General features: G+C 41.1%; 1 protein-coding gene across 2 annotated transcripts; it reads right to left on the bottom strand.

Annotated features, from left to right (window-relative positions):
* Nucleotides 1–707: 707 nt before the first annotated feature.
* On the bottom strand, nucleotides 708–10,361 carry ttll1 (tubulin tyrosine ligase-like family, member 1). Of its 2 annotated transcripts, XM_016255111.1 has the most exons (10): nucleotides 10,221–10,360; nucleotides 8,822–8,967; nucleotides 7,010–7,218; nucleotides 6,750–6,930; nucleotides 6,538–6,675; nucleotides 5,387–5,495; nucleotides 2,671–2,814; nucleotides 2,350–2,436; nucleotides 1,740–1,903; nucleotides 708–1,162 (listed from the first exon to the last, which is right to left on the bottom strand). In XM_016255111.1, exons 2-10 carry the CDS (start codon nucleotides 8,932–8,934, stop codon nucleotides 1,036–1,038), a joined length of 1,272 nt encoding a protein of 423 aa, XP_016110597.1. In that variant the 5' UTR covers nucleotides 8,935–8,967; nucleotides 10,221–10,360; the 3' UTR covers nucleotides 708–1,035. The 2 variants fall into 2 exon arrangements, with proteins under 2 accessions (XP_016110597.1, XP_016110598.1); XM_016255112.1 differs by lacking the exon at nucleotides 2,671–2,814 and having other exon boundaries at nucleotides 10,221–10,361.
* Nucleotides 10,362–20,163: the final 9,802 nt, after the last annotated feature.

Raw genomic sequence — 20,163 nt, 5'->3', positions numbered from 1 at the left:
TTCTTTGTTTTCGGTTTAAGAGATGAAGTCAGCGACACTGACTCATCTCCTCAGTAGAGGATGCACCTGTATGCACATTTCATATGGATTGCATAATCTAAGAATATTTGTTTTCCATTTGAATTGGCTCATTTGAAAGTAGACATTTCGCTCTCTATAGATATATTTTTCATGTCTGTAAGGCAAGTATACACAGAGTTTCGGAGTTTCACGCTCAAGTTCACGGAGACCGAGACGGCAGAAAGCGCATCTTGTTTGCTTTCATTTTACAAAAGCGCAAAGTTTTGTTGTTATTGTGAATACACACAAATAAACAGTCTTCACAGATTTGAAAGGTGTATGACGCTTATCTGTATGAGTAAAAATGATTTTTTTTAGAGCAAGTAAACGCTCCGGTGCCTCCATCTGTCCTGCAGTGAGTGCGCTACTGTTCAGCTTCCACACTCCACACAGACACTTGGAACAGCGCACATTTCTCTAGGATAACGTTAAAGCAAACAGCCATGTAAAGTTGCAGCTACTAACATATTTCAGATGATAAGCCATATTTGAGGGTCGATGAATGATAGGTGAGCGTTTGGATGTCCTGCCCGATGTACTGTATTTCCACAAAGACCAGCCGTTAACGATCTGTCCACTTCCTGTGGATCTTTAAAAAAAAATAATTCTGCGACTAATATAATTTTGGTCGACCAAGCCTCTTCTCATCGACTAACGGTTAGCTGACTATTAGGGGGCAGCCCTAAAAAACATTGTATTGTATTGTATTGTACCGATAGCTGTGAAGGTTTATTCTGCACACTGATCAAACACATTGAGACTTGAGCTTGGAGAAACAGTCCAGACTGAGAGCATACGCTCAAATCCAGCTGTGATCAGTCAGTTAAATATATAAACACACACACACACACAAGTAGAAGACGCTTCGCTGCATCAGTCTGTGTCCTGTGTTCTTCAGATATACGCATACACTCATGCAGACTCGTCCGTATCATGCAGGGCACGTCATGATCACTCAGTTCTCCAGATGTGATGTCACTTCCAGGTGGCCGGGAAGGGCCTGACGCTGCTCGACCTGCTGCCCTTTGACCCCAGCAGCTGACCCGAGCGGCTCCTGAGGTCCCGTTCAGCGCTCTCGCTCAGAGCCTGCTCCTCATCGTAACTGTGAGAGACAGACAGATACGTGCAGATCAGATAAAACAACACAACCCTTACATTGCATTAAAATCATCAATTTTAATTCTAATTATTTCTAAATACAGTTCAGTAGTATTACAGTGATATTTCTTAATTGATTTATATAAATAAATAATAATAATTGCAATTAGTTTCCCTAATTTGTTCCGTCTGGAATGTTTTCAAACAAAATATATTAATTTTAGTGCATAAACTTTGAGTTTCAGATGAAAAAGACGGTAGCAGCACTTACATTAGTTGTGTTTGTGAGCATATTCAGTCAGCAAAATTCAGTCTTAAATGTCTGAGTGTGAAATATAAGAAAGATGCTAAATATATTTTTAAGATAAATCAAAATTTGTAAAAAATAAATAAATAAATAACATGATGTGTATGTTGATAGTTAGTTAGGTTAGGCATGTTTTAGACGTTTTTTTGGAACATGCATAATAAGAGTTGATTCCTGTTGTCACTGTGCAAGACTCATCAGTTATCGTACAGAAAGCCCTCCAGATCTCTGATGGATGTGTGACGGCTGTGAATACAGCAGGACAGTCACTCACAGCACTTGGTAGTGTCCCAGAGCCTCTTTGGGCAGGCTGCGGTTCCAGCGACAGTCTGGGATCTCGCCGTTTGGTGTGACGATGTTCAGAGTGTCGTTAATCAGGTTGTACTTCAGGATGCGGTCGTTAGCTGTGCTGGAGGTGAGCGAAGGAGACGCGTTCACCTGAGACACACACACACACAAGGATGTGCGTGCACACGCACACACACACATATATGCATGTACGCACACACACACACGTGCACACACACACACACACACACACACACACACGCATGTACGCGCACACACACACGCATGCATGCACGCGCACACACACACACACACACACACACACACACACACCAACCAGTGCTGTTATCATCAAACGATTCACCAACACTGAATAGTGAATAAAGCTGAAAGAAAATTAAATATGGGATTAAAAACCTAACAAACAAAAATTTTAAATGTCGCCTTGGAAAGTCACTGAAATTAATAAGTTTAGGTTGAAGTAGTAAAATGACTCAAATTAAAACAGAAATAAAAATGACAAAACCAAAAAAAATGAAAAGTGAATATCTAAGACTGAAAGCTAATTCAGACACTGAAGTGAAGTGTGTTTTCACCTCGATCAGCCACGGCTTGAGTTTGTCGTCGATGATGATGTCATAACCGTAACACTCGAAGCAGTGCTTGTCGTTATTCATGACGGGCTGCAGTGAACAAGATCAATATAAGATCAATACATTCAATGCATGACTATTCATCCTGCTCTTACTGTGAATGATTAACCTTTGTCTTCATTAGAATGTCAGAGCATAAGAAAGGGCGTTTCACAGTGTTTCGTAGGTAATTTGTGTGTGCTTCTGTAGTGATATGAGGGTATTTTCCATGCAGTGTGACTGGTGTTTTCATTGAGATGCTGTGTTGTCGTGATGTTGACGTACAGCCACAGCTTTGAGGGACTGGACGATGATCCAGTGGATCTGATCAAACAGGTGATTGGTGACGTCCCGTCCTCTGGTGCTCTCCAGATACAGGCGCAGGTTACTGACCGTCCACTTCCCACCGTGGACATGATTATAGTCATCCTGCACTCAAACACACACACACTAAATGAGCTGCACAGTCCTCTCTTAAAACTATCCCAGCACTCCAGTCTTGCTTACCAATGTCTGAATGTCATTCATCAAAAACAAAACCTCAGAGAAAATGTTCAGATCCTGCAGCATTTGATGAACCACAATCACACAAATACACTATATGGACAAAAGTATTGGGACCCACCTCTGAATGACTGAATTCAATCAGAGTTTCAATCAGACCCGTTGCCACACGTGTACAAAATCAAGCAATAGCCATCCAGTCTGCATTTACACTCATTTGTGAAAAACACGGGATGTTCTTGAGAACTCCTTGGTACTGTGATAGGACACCACCTTTGTGAAATTTCTCCTGCTAGATATTGTAAGTGATGTTATAGTGGTGGTCATTCATGACTCGAACCCTTTGGGTTACAAGTCAGATCCTCTGACCATTAGCCCACAACTGACCTTGGTGTGTAAAAGTCACCAACGCTCTGCTGATTCCAGAGCCGAAGAGATTCAAACGTCCACTGGCATGAATATCAGCTCAGAAACTGTGCAGCTGGAGCTTCATGAATGGGTTTCCACGGCCAAGCAGCTGCATGAAGCCTCACATCACCACTACAATGCCAACCGTCGAGTGGAAAGCAGCTTGACCCTGGACTCTGGAGCAGCAGAAACCTGTTCTGTGGAGACCAGTGACTCAGTCTGATGGGAGAGTCTGGCTTTGGTAGATGCCAGGAGCGTGTTGCCTGCCTGAATATATTGTGTCAACTAAAGAGTTTGCTGGAGTAGGCATAATATGGAGTTGGTTTTCAGGGTTTGGGCTCAACCCCTTACTTCCAGTGAAGGAAAATCTTAAAGCTTCAGCATACCAAGACATAATGGACAATGCTATGCTTCCAACTTTGTGGGGAAAGTTTGGGGAAGGCCCTTTTTTCTATTACAGCATGACGGTGCCCCAGGCACAAAGTAAAGTCCCATCATGACACGATTGGATGAGTTTGGTGTGGAAGAACACAGAGCCCTGACCTCAACCCCATCCAACCCCTCTGGGATGAACTGGAATGGAGATTGTGAGCCAGTTCTTCTCATCCATCATCAGTGTCTGACCTCACAAATACTCTACTGGATGATTGGACAAAAGTTCCACAGAAACACTCCAAAATCTTGTGGAAAGACTTCCCAGAAGGTCAGAAGCAGTTATGGCCTCAAAAGGCGACCAACTCCATAATAATATCAATGTGTTTTGAATGCAAAGGCATTAAACCAGGGGTGCCCAAACTCGGTCCTGGAGGGCCGATGTCCTGCAGAGTTTAGCTCCAAGTTGCCTCAACACACCTGCCTGGAAGTTTCTAGCATGCCTAGCAAGAGCTTGATTAGCTGGTTCAGGTGTGTCTAATTGGGGTTGGAGCTAAACTCTGCAGGACACCGGCCCTCCAGGACCGAGTTTGAGCACCCCTGCATTAAACGTTTTACATAAACGTTTATTCATTTGGCAGAAGCTTTTATCCAAAGGGACATACAGGCACATGGTTTCAGCTCTTGCACTCCGTAGCGATTCTGTGACTGACAGGAAGGCAATGGCCAACTTTAAATCCTGATTGGTTATTGTCCAGCAGGTTGTTCTGTGAAAGGAAGGAGGACACTTGGTTGAACACAATGCGTTCAAGTGATTTTGCGATGAAAGGGAGGAGAGAGACCGGTCTGTAGCTTTAAACAAGTGAGATGTCTAGTGTAGGTACCCCAGCCTGCTTGGATGTGATGGGAAAATGCCTGTGAGAAGAGATGTGTTGATGATGTGTGTGAGTGATGGCTGAAGTGCAGGAGAAATAGCTTGGAGGAGATGTGAGGGGATGGGGTCTAGAGGGCAGAGAATAAAGGTTAGAGACTTCATCTTCTGTAAGAGGACAGATGGAGTAACTAAGAATATGTAAAACCTGCTGACCACTCTCCAAACTCAGGAGAAAAGATTTGTCAGTGAACACAGTAAGAGCACGTAAGTGTTTTCTGTTGCTGTTGTTTAGAATAAATATCTGCTAGTAGGGATGATTAATTTGTTTGCTGCTTAATGCATTTAAAATGTCATGCTGATTGTGCATGTTGTTTGCAGTTAGCTGAAATTAGAATATACAAAAATACTTTTTAACACCTGTTAATTTGCGCTGGTTAACGATGTCCTCCACGAGCACCGGACTAAGCTCAGGGCAGCGGAGAGAAAGTGGCACGAATCAAAAGACTCAGCTGACCTCAGTAGGCATCAGTCAATGCTATCCTTGTTTTCCACCAAGGTTCATGCTGCCAAAACTTCTTTTCATAATGAGATCAACAGCGCATCAGATACAGGCAAACTCTTCAGTGTTCGACTCTCTCTGTCCTGCTCCGCTTCCTCCCACTAGCTCTTTAACAGCTGATGATTTTGCCAATTACTTCACAAACAAACTACTTCCACCAGCAGTCAGTTCTCAGCTCCACAGGTCAAACACTCACAGCTGACCATCTTCTCTCCTGCTGGCGTAATGATCAGGTGTCCCAATGCTTCTGTCCATATAGTGTAGGTTTATGAACACTAACTTACGCCGTGCTTCTGGATGGCCACGTTGGTGAGGTGCACAAACATGTTGTCCAGCTCACTGGTGCTCGGCGTGTATTTGACCGTGCAGAAACGGCAAAATCCCAGTTTGTACCTGACAACACAAAGACCTTTAGTGCAGATCAAGAGATGCGGAGGTGAATCAATTATTCCAAAGAGCTGTGAATTATCATTATTCAGTCCCACCAAGATTTCACTGTTGATATTTTCCACTTTTTTTTTTGTTGAATGACACAGACAGCTGCAGGTTTATTATACTGCTGTCACTTTAAGGCCTAATGCACACATTTAATATATTGATACACATGCAATTCCTTTACCAGCTAGCTGTTTATGTTCAATTAAGACATAAGCAACTGCATTTATGTAAAAACTCAGCAAGACAGGCATTTGGATGTTACTCTGTGTGTGCACTTCAGGTGTGTGCTGGCTTATTGGGCTTAACTCCTGAAAATATCTCTGACTGCAAAAAAAATTTGACATTTTGTTGATTTTGCATTGTGTTCAGTGATTGCAGAATTACAAATAAATGATGGATTGTTATTATCATTATTATTGAAAATATTTTTATAGTATTAAATTATAAAAATTTGAGAAATCAGTAAAGAAATTCATTACTATTGCATTAAAATTAAAGATACTGAAAATCCGGAATCACGAGCTGCTCGTGTGAAAATGAACACAGTGCTACGCTTCACTCAGAAACAGACTTTATAATTATATCGTGTTAATCAAAGCCTTGGCAGTTTGATAGTCACACTAAACTAGACCTATATCATGTTCTCACAATCATGCATCATTAGAATTCATTAAGAAGTATTGCTAACTGGAAAGTAACACACTTTCATATACTCATGGCTAAGATGTTAATAGTGTCCTGCACACAGCTAATACACAGCCCCGCTAGCTCGTAAAGCGCAGTCAGAAGTAATCCATGAATTAAATAAGCATAAACTTAAAACATAATTAAAGCCATTGTGCAATTTCACCATTCAAACAGTCCACTCACTCTACCAAATGAATTGTTTTCCCTCAGATTTAAGCAATTAATGCACATTCTCTCAGGTCTGAAAATACTGAGATCCATCTAAATGCGTAAGAATCCCCCGTCTGCGTGCGGTGATGGAGATACTCACATGTAGCACTTCAGCGGCCTGTAGCTGGTGACCAGCACATAGAGCCGCAGGTCGAACTTCTTCCCTCCGATCAGCAGCGGGTTATCGATGTACAGGGAGATGACGTAGGCCTCCTTCCCGCTGTTGGCCGCCACAAACCTGTCAAAGCACAGCATCTCAGACAGAAGGCCACATCTGATCACAGCGGATCAAAGCTCAGGAGGTCAGCTCACGTGGAGGTGCGGCTGTCGCGAGACCACTTCTTGATCTGAGAGAGCTTGTTGATGAGGAAGATGCCTTTGCCCTGCGCCTTCCCACACGGCTTCATGATCCACGTGCTCGACGGACTCTTGCGAAACTCCTCCACGAACAGGTTATAGTCGGCCGGCAGCATGAACGTCACCGGCACGAAATCTGTCCCAGAGTAAGAGAGAGTCAGTCACGGCGCATTCAGAGCCTACGGCACACACACAGAAGCAGCAGCGAGCTTTACCCAGGTAGAGGTGCTTCCCGTTCTCGTCCTTCTCCGCTAGAGGACTGGCCTCCTTCTCCAGCTCCTTCCTGTAGCGCTTGATGTTCTTGATCATCAGGTCCTTCCTGGTCAGCTCGTAGTGGTTGGGGAAGTGATTGACCATCTGGTCGTCGGACAGACGGTAGCCGGTGTCCACGCTGAACACGTTACGGATGGTCTGGATGCTCATCCTGTCACATGACGGGAACACATGACTGTCAACACCTCCGTCTGACAGCACTGTGCTGCTGAAGTGTGCCATCAAACCAGTGCTATTATAGCATCACTGAGATACTGTGAGAGTTTTCACTGATATTAAACAACTCCTGCAAACTATAGCTACAAGCAGCAATTATGGGGCCAAGCACAACAGAAGAAATGAGGAGCATGCGTCTATTTCAAAAATGATGATTTTAGTCAAAATGGTTGGAAATCTAAATACAATGACTAGTAATATGATTTAATGGTTTATCAGTTTTGACTAATAGGTGGCGCTGTTATCAGAAGGATGTGGTGTGGTCAGTGTGAGGTGACAATGACACACATGAAGTTTGGCGTCAATACGCCAAAGTGTTGCAGAAATACAGCCTTAGATGCAGTTTGGCAGTTTTAAACCTGAAGAATAGAAAGAGGAGAGATTTCATGGCCACTGGACAAGATTCACAAAAGCTGTAAGCATATTTGTACACTTTGCTACATCTTGTGACCACCAGGTGGCGTCTGCTGGAACCTTCACTGGGTGATTTAGAGACTCGTGCTGAAAGTTTCAGTATTTTACTACAAATTTCAAATTGGCCAATAGATGAAAATTGAGTACTGTTCAATTGGTCAGATTGGTTGATGCACTATATGCGCAGATGGTTTGATCTTTTGAAAATCTTTTAGTAACTTCAGCACAATCTGAATATGATCAGAGCCAATTTTGGTGAAAATAGTTCTGAACTGTCTCCATTTTGATACAAACACATTTTCTTTTAATGTTATTCTCTCGTTTACCCCTACCGTATTTCTCCAACATCTAAGGGACATATCAAGCTGAAAAAGCAGGTTTTCAGAAAAACATCATGACATCATAGAGTGCAGTCAATGTGTCATGAGGAATCAGAATCAAAATCAGAGAAAAAAACATTTTATTTCTAACCCTTACGGTTCAAAAGTTATTAGCGTAAACATGAGTGAAAATTTGAGCTGTTGGTGGCGCTAGAGGGTTTGCGTTAGAGGCTCCAAACTTGCTATGATTAATGTTGAGACTGTTCTCGATCTGTGTGCCAAATTTCATAACTTTCACACAAACGCTTCTAGCTAGTATCTCAGACAACATTTCACATTTCTGTTTTATTTTAGTTCATGTTTATTTTATTTCCAGCAGTGAATATGAGTTTTATGGTTTACTTTTAGTTAAAGGGACAGTTCACACAAATATGACGATTCTGCGGACCACAGAAGAAGACATTCTGAAGAATGCTGTTGATCAGTTTAACTCAGTTTCTCCACAGTATGCGAGTCAGTGGCTGCCGTCATCTCTTTGGTTAACGACATTCTTCCGAATGTCTTGTTTTGTGTTCAGCAGAAACTCATACAGGTTTGGAACAGCTTGAGAGTGAGAGACTGCCCCTTTAACTGTAATAACCCTGGCCTGAGCAGCACAGCGGTCATACGACTCGTACTGCACACTGCTGCAGTATACAGTATGCTTGTGAAGATGCTTGTTATGATAATATCAGTGCACTTCCGTCAGTGTTGTATCATCACTAGTTATCAGTGTCAGTGTGAACGGATGAAGCGAAGTCTTGCCAGTAGAAGTTCCAGTCGTCGCTGTCTGTCACCTGGATCCAGCCTCTCTTCTCAAAGTTATTGATCAGCACTGATTTCTCGATGTCCGTCACCCACTTCACCTTCCCCGCCATCACACACACACACACACACACACACACGTGCTCCTGAAAGACACACAACACCGCTGTAAAACACTGATGTAAAACACTGATCTAAAACACTGATGTAAACACTGCTGTAAAACACTGATGTAAACACTGCTTAAAACACTGCTGTAAAACACTGCTGTAAACACTGATGTAAAACACTGCTGTAAACACTGCTGTAAACACTGCTGTAAAACACTGATGTAAACACTGATGTAAACACTGCTGTAAACACTGCTGTAAAACACTGATGTAAACACTGCTGTAAACACTGCTGTAAACACTGATGTAAACACTGATGTAAACACTGCTGTAAACACTGATGTAAACGCTGGTGTAAACGCTGCTGTAAACGCTGATGTAAACGCTGATGTAAAACACTGATGTAAACACTGATGTAAACACTGATGTAAACGCTGATGTAAACACTGCTGTAAACACTGCTGTAAACACTGCTGTAAACACTGCTGTAAACGCTGATGTAAACACTGATGTAAACGCTGATGTAAAACACTGCTGTAAACACATCGTCAGCCTATGCGTTGCAATAATCACTGGCACACAAGCAACAGGGAACATCTTGAGCTATAAACACGATTAAAGTGTGAGAATTAACCTCTTACTCAAACAAGCGTTTAGGATCTTTAGGATTAAGCATGATGTGTCTGATAACCAGAGCAGACGCATTCTCTCATGCGCAGGGTACAGTCGTTCTCACACAAACACTGCAGCTGGCTTCTATATCATACTTTAAATACTTAGCTTATTATTACTTGTGTTTGCGGTCAATGCAGGTTACTTTGAAAATGTAACGGGTTACAAGTTACTGTATTTCAAATGTAGCAAGCAGTGTAACTACTTCTTTATTAAAGTAATGTAACGGGATACATCTGATTACTGGTGCATGTTTTCAACTGTTAATCATTTTGAGACATTAATTAACAATGTTATTTTAAAGCACGGTCACCACAAACATCATTTCTGAGGTTAAACACGGATATAACATCCTGAGGAGATATAGTTTAACAGCTGATGGAGACAAGCCTCCGCGTAGCTCTGAAGCAAACACAGTTATCTGTTCATCTTACAGCAGCGCAGCTTATGAAAGAAAGCATTGAATGGTTATGTTAACAGTGAGTGTAACTGGCTAAGCTGTAGCTAGCTCTTCTGCTAATACAGTAGCGCTCGACTCCTGCGTGTTTAGAGGACGCTGCTCGAGTGTGTGTGGACGGGCTACAGAACACAAACACACACTGAACACCTGTACTCACAGTCACAGCTTCATCCTGAACACCTCACAGCATCACAGCATCACAGCATCACAGCATCAACAACAACAACAGCCGCCGCCGCCCATAGCAACGCGCTCCACTTCCGCCGCGACATTCCGCTTCTTCTTCTTGGGTTTAACAGCGGTTGGCGCACAGCTGCCACCTGCTGGTCAGGAGTGTGGGCCCTTCTCCTAATACCTGCTAAACACCCACTGTACATGCTTTCATCTAAATCAGTCATTTCCAGATATATAGCATTACAACAGCAATGCTGAACTCAAACGCTGTTGAGTTTCAGAGTCTTGTAGACAGCAGAAGCAGCGTGTTTTCATTACGTCTACGTTCAAGTTGGATAAATAATGAAATAAATAAAACACAGAAGCTTCTTTCATTGCTTGGCGGAGATCATGTAATACTTTAATATGGCTTTACTGTTATTTTATTAAATGATATGATGGTAATGATTAGATTACCAAAGGAGGTCGCATATAGTGTTCGGTGTGTAAAGATGGATGTCAAAATCAGTCAGTGTTACAAAGGGTTCAGGCATTCAATTCAAGTTTATTTGTAAAGCGCTTTCACGATACAAATCGTTGCAAAGCAGCTTCACAGAAAATTAATGTTTCTACATGATATTTGGTAGTAGATGATGTCCATATGGCAGAAATGTACAGTGAAAATCATGCAGTTAGTTAAAGACGTAATAAAACAGACGATGAATAATATTAACAGCAATTATTATATGATGCAATCAAACTTATAGCAAAATGTGGTAGTTCTGTATGTTGTTTCAGGGTTGGCATCATCTGAGGTCCTCTGAGGGGTTGCATCATCTCTTCTCAGGTGTTCTGGATCCAGACTGAAGCTTGTGTAAATCCTAGTTACCACGGGATGTCAATCCCAGCAGAAACAGAGAAACACATAGAGACATAACTAGCGTAGCTGCTGTTCCAACCATTTCATTAAAGAGCATTTAATCAGATATAAACATGCAGAATACCCTCACGAAACAAAAATATATGGGAATATACTGCAAAATATGATGCAATATATTGCATAATGCATCTTCAAATATGGGACACCAGTGCTTATATTTTTCAATATACTGAAATATATGCATTGGCCATGTATGGCTATATATTGATACATATACAAATATTTAGAAATTAAGACAAAAATAGCATTACATGTAATGCTCATAAAGTTTTATCCTTTATTGTGTACATATATTGCACATCCCATATAAATGTGAGTGTATTGTACACACATTCACGGAATAAGTTACAATTCGTGGTCACAACAGATTTCTAGTTCCCAGCATGCTTTGCTTCTGACTGTTAAAGGAGAGTACATGTTAAAATTAAGCATTATTTCACATGTTTTTCTCAACATTAATATAGGGGGGAATCTGTTAGTGTTTTAAATAGTATTATTTTGAAATTTAGAAGGGTTTCTGGTATGTGTAAATTCATGGGGTTACCACTGTGCAGAAGAGTAGAGAGTGGTTAGGATGACGATTGGCCAAATACCTTTAAAACTATATGTTACTTCATTTATAAAGTAATGACTGTGCACTTTTCAGCACAGTGATAATCTCTTTGCTGAATGCTGAAGTAAAAGCAGGAGCAGTTGTACTGTTAGTAACTACCTATACATAGTCATACTAAACAAAATATTCCATAATTTATAAAACATAGGAAATGTATTATAGTATATATATATACACCCTGTATGTATGTATGTAAATTAGTGATGGGAGGTTCGGATCATTTTACCGACTCGGACCTTTGAGTCTCGTTCAGCAAAATTAACAAATCTTTTTTCGAGTAATTTCGTTCATTTTAGCAAAATATAATTAAAATGTTAAGTGTTACTTCCCTAACACGTCTACTATTTACGCAAACGTTGATCACACTACAAACAAGACAAAACTGCTATAAGAAACAGAAAAGATGAATTAATTGTTTAGCTGGATCTTCAGTCTATGATTAGCTCACCTCACCTCTTATCTGACAAGTCTTCGGGTTTGAGTCGTTCGTTCATCACGTGACAGCCCCATACGCTTTAACCAATGCCGTCTGAGCCGAAAGAGAATTGATTAGTTCATCTCTCGAGTCTTTCGAATCGTTCGTTCTTTTGTCACGTGACGTGACAGCATTGGATAGAGAAATTAGTTCATTTACAAGCTTCCTTACAAACGGGTGCATAGTTATTATTATCATCATTATTATTTACTCTTACAGTTACATGATGCGTTTCTGGTCTCAAATTGTAGCTTTTTACTTCTTACAGTTTATAAATGTGTGAATTTCTGTCATGATGGTTCTTTTCCATAACACTGAATGTTGTAACAAAGGTAATAAAGAGTTGGTTATTATTATTAAGTCTCTTTCCGGCTCAGACTGCGTTGGTTAAGCTTATAGGGGTTTTACGTGATGAACGAACGACTCCAACCCGAAGACTTGAACCAGGTGAACTACTTGACTAAACCCAGCACAGAACCTATAGGATGTTGCACATGCGCGACTGAACGAATCACTCCCCGAGATGACTCGTTCTTCCCGAGTCACATTAAAGATTCATTCAAAATTAACGAATCGTTCAAGAACGACCCATCACTAAGTCAGACCTCATTTCACACAGCAGGATATTGAATCGCCGAAAGCCGATCCAGATGTTTAGCATACAAAATATTTCACGGGCGTCAGCAATTCTCCCAGATAGCGTCTTTGATAATTCACACTGCATGATTGTCACTCGTGTGTACGAGTACCAATTTGCCTACAATTTCAGGCATTTATCTGCGACTTCGCAAAACCTGTCGGCGAGTGAAAATCGGGGCTAAAATCATGCAGTGTGAACTCGGCATCTGATTTTAACAGTACTTAAAGACACAATATGCAAGTTTTCATCGCTAGAGGGTGCGTTCAAACAAAGAGACAAAGGCGTAGTTTGATGACGCTGTGACTGAGTGTGGAATCATGTATATATATATATATATTAGAGCCCAACCGATATATCGTTTAGCCGATATTATCGGCCGATATGAGCCTGTCGCCAATATATCAGTATCGGTGAATATGCCGCCGATATGAAATTCTGTAAAAAAAAAAATGTACAGAACATATAACGCAGATTAAATGCTTCTGAATGGTGTAATGACTTCGTTTGTCCAGCAGAGCGCGCTCTATTGTTTGCTACTGGCGACCCAGGTCAGTGTAGTGTAGAGATGCACGGATGAGCTCAAACTTCACCAAAGTCCACTGCTTCAGATTATCCGCCCGCCACCCACCCGCACCTATATTTGATTGTCACATTACAATGATGCTAATTCTTAGCTTTGCACGATGATATGATGAATGGATGGCTTGTTTTTAACAGCAGATTCAGTGACGTTAGAGACTAAAGCTGATCTGCGCATCACGGCACGCGTCTGCGGCGCATTAAAGCCTGTGTTACGGCCACCGGAGCTGATCACGGCTGGACTAGTGTTTGTACTGGCCGGGCCGCGGCCCAGAACTCATGCTTATTACATCGCACGGTGCGCGTCCAGTGTAAGTTGTCTACACTGGATGCAGTAAACTGATGCCTCGTTCTATTTATGACGTGCTGACCCATAATCGGAATTAGTGCTCTGCATTTACCCATCCAAAGTGCACACACACAGCAGTGAACACACACACACCGTGAACACACACCCGGAGCAGTGGGCAGCCATTTATGCTGTGGCGCCCGGGGAGCAGTTGGGGGTTCGGTGTCTTGCTCAAGGGCACCTCAGTCGTGGTACTGAAGGTGGAAGAGAGCGCTGTACATTCACTCCCCCCACCTACAATCCCTGCCGGTACGAAACTCAAACCCACAACCTCTGAGTTATGAGTCCGACTCTCTAACCATTAGGCCACGACTTCCCTAAACTTACCACGACTTTAGTAGTGAAGCTGTGGGATTTAGTTAAGAATATATGCTTGAACTTTTCAGTTTCAAAGCTATTTTATTGAGAAATCACAGAACAGTATTGACAATACATTTCCGCGCTGAATGATTTGGTGTGCGCGCGATGTGTGCGTGATGTACGAGCTACTGTCTGTAGCCTATGTTTGTGTGTTACAGAAATCACAGAACAGTATTGACAATACATTTCCGCGCTGAATGATTTGGTGTGCGCGCGATGTGTGCGTGATGTACGAGCTACTGTCTGTAGCCTATGTTTGTGTGTTACAGTGCAGCGCATTAGATTAGAACGGCGATTAACTTACCTACCTGTACAATAAGCGGTTTAAAACGTGCATTCTCCCATTCAATTTCGAGCATCCAGTAATATAATCTCACATGTCTTGTGGAGCGCTTTCAGAGTATGCATTTATTTGTCATTTGAACTGTTTGGAAACTGAGTGTAAATGTGGAAGTTCTTCAAAGATTTCTTAACCTGTTGTGCCCTCTATAGGACCAGCGACTAGTCGACGTGACGCTTAAAGCATCATGGTAGAGTCTAGTGTAAATACATATATATATATAGATAAATAGTTTTGCATACAAATACAATACAATACAATATTTATTTGTAAAGCACATTTAAAAACAACCGAATTTGACCAAAGTGCTGTATAGAATAGAATAAAAAACGGAGAAATAAAATGAATGACAATACTATCAAATTTAAAACACAACAATTACAAAACAACAATTGAACCAATGATCAAGGTGTATTGAAAGCTAGAGAGAATAGATATGTCTTTAGAGCAGACTTAAAAGCAGAAATAGAAGGGGGTTAACCTAATATGAAGAGGTAGACTGTTCCAGAGTTTCGGACCTGCAGTTACAAAAGCGCGATCACCTCATTTTTTAAAGTCTAGATCTAGGCACGATGAATAGACCGAGATCACTGGATCTAAGTTCAAAGTTCTAAGTTTCAAAGTTCTAAAAGGGGTGTATGGACGGAGCAGGTCTGTCAGGTACTGAGGGGCCAAATTATTGAGGGCTTTATAAACAAATAATAGAATTTTAAAATCAATTCTATATTTGATGGGTAACCAGTGCAGTGCAGATAAAATAGGAGTTTCCGGCTCATACTTCCAGGTGCCAGAGAGTAGTCTAGCAACTGCATTTTGCACTAGCTGTAGACGGGAGAGGGAAGACTGAGAAACACCATAATAAAGTGAATTACAATAATCTAAATGAGTTGTTACAAATCCATGGATCACCATTTGGAAGTTACTCTGTGATAAGAAGGATTTCACTTTAGAAAGTTGACAGAGATGAAAAAAGCATGATTTTACAAGAGCACAGCATCTGTTTGTCAAAGTTATTATCAAACAGAACGCCCAGATTTCTAGCGCACTGAGTTTCATATGGGGCCAGAGAGCCACAGTCAACATCTAACACACAATTTTCCTTATGCCCAAATATAATTATTTTAGTTTTATTTTTCGTTTAAATTTAGAAAATTACTTGAGAGCCAAAGCTTAAATTCTTCTAAACAGGCCAACAGTGGTTGTAAGCCATTTTAATCATTATTCTTTAAAGGAAAATAGATCTGAGTATCATCAGCATATAGATGAAAGGATACTTTATATTTGTTAAAAATGGAAGCCAGAGGTAGCATATACAGGGTGAACAATACCGGCCCAAGGATTGATCCCTGTGGAATGCCACAATTAAATGGTTAGTTCACCCAAAAATGAAAATTAGTCCATAAATTACTCACCCTCAAGTCATCCTAGGTATATATGACTTTCTTCTTTCAGACGAATCCAGTCGGAGTTATATTAAAAATTCTCTTTGATATTTCAAGCTGATTAATGCAACTCAGCGGGTGTTGCATGCATCAGTCCAAAAGAAGTGAAATAAAAAGCGCCCATCCATAAAACAAAAGTGTCTCACACAGCTCCAGGGGGTGAACAAAGGCCTCCTGTAGCGAATCTATGCGTTTTTGTAAGAAAAATATCCATATTCAAAACGTATAACTGGATTCGTCTGAAAGAAGAAAGTAATATACACCAAGGATGACTTGAGGGTGAGTAAATCACGAGGTGATTTACATTTTTGGGTGAACTGTCCCTTTAAGAGGTATACAAGAGGAGGTCTGATGACCAATGCGAACACTAAAACATCTGTTGGTCAGATTAGAACGGAACCACTGTAAGACTGTGCCACGAAGGCCCACAGATGTCTCCAAACGTGTCAACAGGACCTCATGGTCAACCAAATCAAAGGCAGCACTCAGATCTAATAAAACTAAAGCCATGGATTTCCCAAAATCAGTTTATGTAAAAATATCAACCGAGACTCTTAAAAGGGCAGATTCAGTACTGTGTAAAGCTTTGAAACCAGATTGAAACATCTCATGAACAGAATTAACAGTCAAATAAGATTGTAATTGGGTCTGCCAAAACAGCCCTGACCCATTGAGGCATGGACTCCTCTAGACCCCTGAAGGTGTGCTGTGGTATCTAGTCTCAGCCTCAGACATCACGCCCACAGACCGCTGGCTCAACATCCGATGCATACGGCACACTTAGCTGGAAACACTTCAGGAGTTTCGAAGTCGTCCTCTGATTGGTTTGAAGCGTACAGGATTTCTGGAAACGTGCGTGTCATGCTCTTTAACGGTGCACCTGGAAACAAAGAGGCCGTGACGCCAAACCCCCAAACCCCTTACTTTTAGTATAAGTACATAAAATGAAGTACTTATGTACTTTTACTCGAGAAAATATTTAAAACCAGTACATCTACTTTTACCGGAGTGATATTGCTTTACACATTCATCACACGTGTGTACTTGTACTTGTTTTGTTCCTTGTGATGACTGTGTTTTTTATTTAGATGTTTTGGTTTTAAGTAAAAGCCTAACCAGGGATGAGGGCTGCAAACTAGCTTTATGCTACATGCCCCATGTACACGGCATCGGTTCTGCTAGCTTGCAAATAGTTGGGTGCTGCCTGACTGGCTAGCAAACAACCAACAGACAACAGGCTTGCTCTAAAGTTTTACATTGAAAGTGAACCTTCCCATGATCTTTTGTATGCTTTATTTCACAACAACAACTTACCAGCAGACTCCAGCAGAGAGGTGGCCGTGTTGATTCTGCCACATCTTCCCAAACTCGCCGGTCTGTGTCAGTAGATGGCTGTTGTGGTCTTTCACCTTACGGTAGTCGCTCCGCAGCTTCTTGCATTTAATGCGGCACTGCTCGGATGTCCGCTGGAACCCCTTGGCAGCCATTCTCTCAGAAACATGCTAAAAAAAACTTTTTGTTTCTCACCATGCCATCGAGTTCCCTTTGCACTCTTTCTTCACCGGTGATACCCAGGAAGGTCTGCACCTCCCGGGTCGACCATGGTTCATTGCTGTGTGCCGACATTGCATTATTACGGTGTCGTGTTTCGGCTGTGTATTTAAAAATGGCGCTTCCTGTGTTGTCCTTCCCCTTGTAGCACACGCAAGTGACTATTCGCTGTAAACCAATCAGCGTTCTGCAGTGAGTCTAGCTTCACCCTTTAGGTACCGTACTGTTGTGCTAGGTACCCTTATGAAAGGGTCCCAAAAAAGTGGTATGGTACAGGTCGCTATTTTGGTACCATTCACAACATCTGACAGTGGAAACGGAAATAATGGCGTACCGTACTGTACTGTACCAAACCGTACTGCTCAGTGGAAACAGGCCATTCGTTTCAGGGAAAAAGACATGAAGAAGATCTGAAAGACCGAGTGTTTTGTCCTTCATCAAGTTGATTTCTCTGAAAGGAAAGGAACGATGTCCTTGCATTTGATGGCTGTGTCTTCTGTTGCTGCTCTCCTGGATTGTGTCTCAATCTGTCTCACCTCATGCTCATTACTGATCTCTCCACTCTCACTCTCTGTGATGTAGAGCTCTGTGTAGATCTCATTCAGCAGTGTTGAGTTTCCCTGCATCGCTATTCCCTCATACAGACGCTCAAACTTCTTCAGCAGATTTGATCTCAGGACCTCATTGCTGTAAAATAAAAAAGTTAATAAGCACAATGTCTTATGTGTTCTGTATCATATGTTCAGATCATATCTGAATACCTGAGACCAGGTCGTGTATCTCTAGTCTTAAAATGTCCTCGCCTAGCCATAGATGTGTGACTCTTCTTAGTCTGGCTCTGATCTCTTCTGATGAACTGGACTAAAACAGAGACGGATTAAAGTTCATCCTTTAAATTACTGTAACAAATGAACTGTACATTTATCATTATCAAATACACTTTAAATAGCACTTCATGTTCTTTTCATACTGTAATGCTTGTCCACTGAAGGTGAGCGTTGAAAGAAGCCAAGTGCAGCTTTATGTAATCCAAAAGTGAGCAAACAATACACAAAGACTTGACTTGGCTTGGCTTGGCAAAACAAGAACACAGACATGGACAACTCACCAAACAATGGTTACATGAACAAAGCTAGATAAGAGATAATAGGCTCGTTCAAGATGAACTACACTAGCCTGCCACCGGCTGGCAAGATCTTTCGGTTGCAGGTGGGGGAGGAGTACAGAGACGGCCATCAGTTCGACACTTCATGCTTTCTGTTTTTTACTCCTCAGTTAATTTTTAAATAATACAATGTTAGGTTTATTATTTGCAAAATTTTGTTTGTGTAGCTACAACCCCAATTCAAGAAAAGTTGGGATGTTTTTTGGAATGCCATAAAATCAAGCATATGTTATCTGTTCATTCTCTTTCACTTTTATTTGTTTGACTAAAGTACAAAGAAAACATTTCCAATGTTTTCTCTGACCAACTTAATTTTATTTTGTAAATATAGACAAATTTTGATTTTGATGGCTGCAACACACTCCACAAAAGTTGGGGCAGAGGCATGTTTAACACTGTGTCACATCAACTTTCCTTTTAATTACAACGTTTCATTGTTGAATTGAGGATACTAATTGTTAAAGTTTTGCAAGCAAAATATTTGTCCAGTCTTGCTTGATACAAGACTTGTGGAAGATTTTTATTGGTTAAAAGATTAATTGTTCGAGTGTAATCATTAGTAATCTAGCCATTTAAATATCTAGTTATACTTCCATTATAATCCCATATGCCTATGTGTGGAAAATGCCTACGTGGCAAAATGTACAGACCTCAGATGAGAAACATCGGTAAAAACCATAAGTGGGGGGCTTTCTTTAACATAAGACTAGAGAGGAGGGGCTTTTCTCTCTAGAGAACTGTATGCACAAAGGAACCATTATATGTATGGAAAAACTGTATGGAATATTTACCCCACGCCTCCAAATCCAAATGTATAAAAAGAAGACAAGATGATCATTCTAGAGATGTGTTTTCGCTGCAGAGAGAGCCATCTCCGCTTTATTATTTATTATCATTGATGATGTAATAAAGTGTATCTCCTGGCATCAAAAACAAGACTGAGTGTGGTTCCTAAGATGAGAAGCAGAAGACACCACAAATTGGCGACCCAGATGGGACTGGCAAAGAGCAGAGGAGTGGACGGCCACTTTGGACGGTCACAATATGACAGTCACTCCAGTGGAAATATTAGGATTAGATTATCCACTGTGTAAAGGAGTTAATAAACAAGATATCAAACAAAAATGGCAGGAAGAAAGAAAGGGACAGCAAACAGATATGGTCTCCCAGTAAATCATAATAGGTAAACAGGGAGCAGCTTTAAATATGCCAGAAGGTGAATTTGTTAAAAAATGGTTCAGTGAAACTAATTTGGTCCCACGTATTGCAGTATATTTTAGGAAAAAAATTGGGAAGCAAAAGATTTAGGACCAATGATGAAAAAGGCAGAACAAAGCAAGTGGGAACCAACAGAACATCCATTGATTTTTCATACAGCTGACAAAAATTATATCAAAGTTTTGTGTGCAACCAGTTTGCTGGGAATTCCTGAAGAAGTAGTTATCGGTAAAATGAAAATGACACAGATGACTACAACATCTGAAATAATAAAC

The sequence above is a fragment of the Sinocyclocheilus grahami genome, unplaced genomic scaffold, assembly GCF_001515645.1.
Source record: "Sinocyclocheilus grahami isolate Dianchi unplaced genomic scaffold, SAMN03320097.WGS_v1.1 scaffold1312.1, whole genome shotgun sequence".
In the NCBI taxonomy this organism is placed as follows: Eukaryota; Metazoa; Chordata; class Actinopteri; order Cypriniformes; family Cyprinidae; genus Sinocyclocheilus; species Sinocyclocheilus grahami.
Note: the sequence above shows the minus strand (reverse complement) of the source record. Positions and strands in the feature narration are given on the sequence as shown.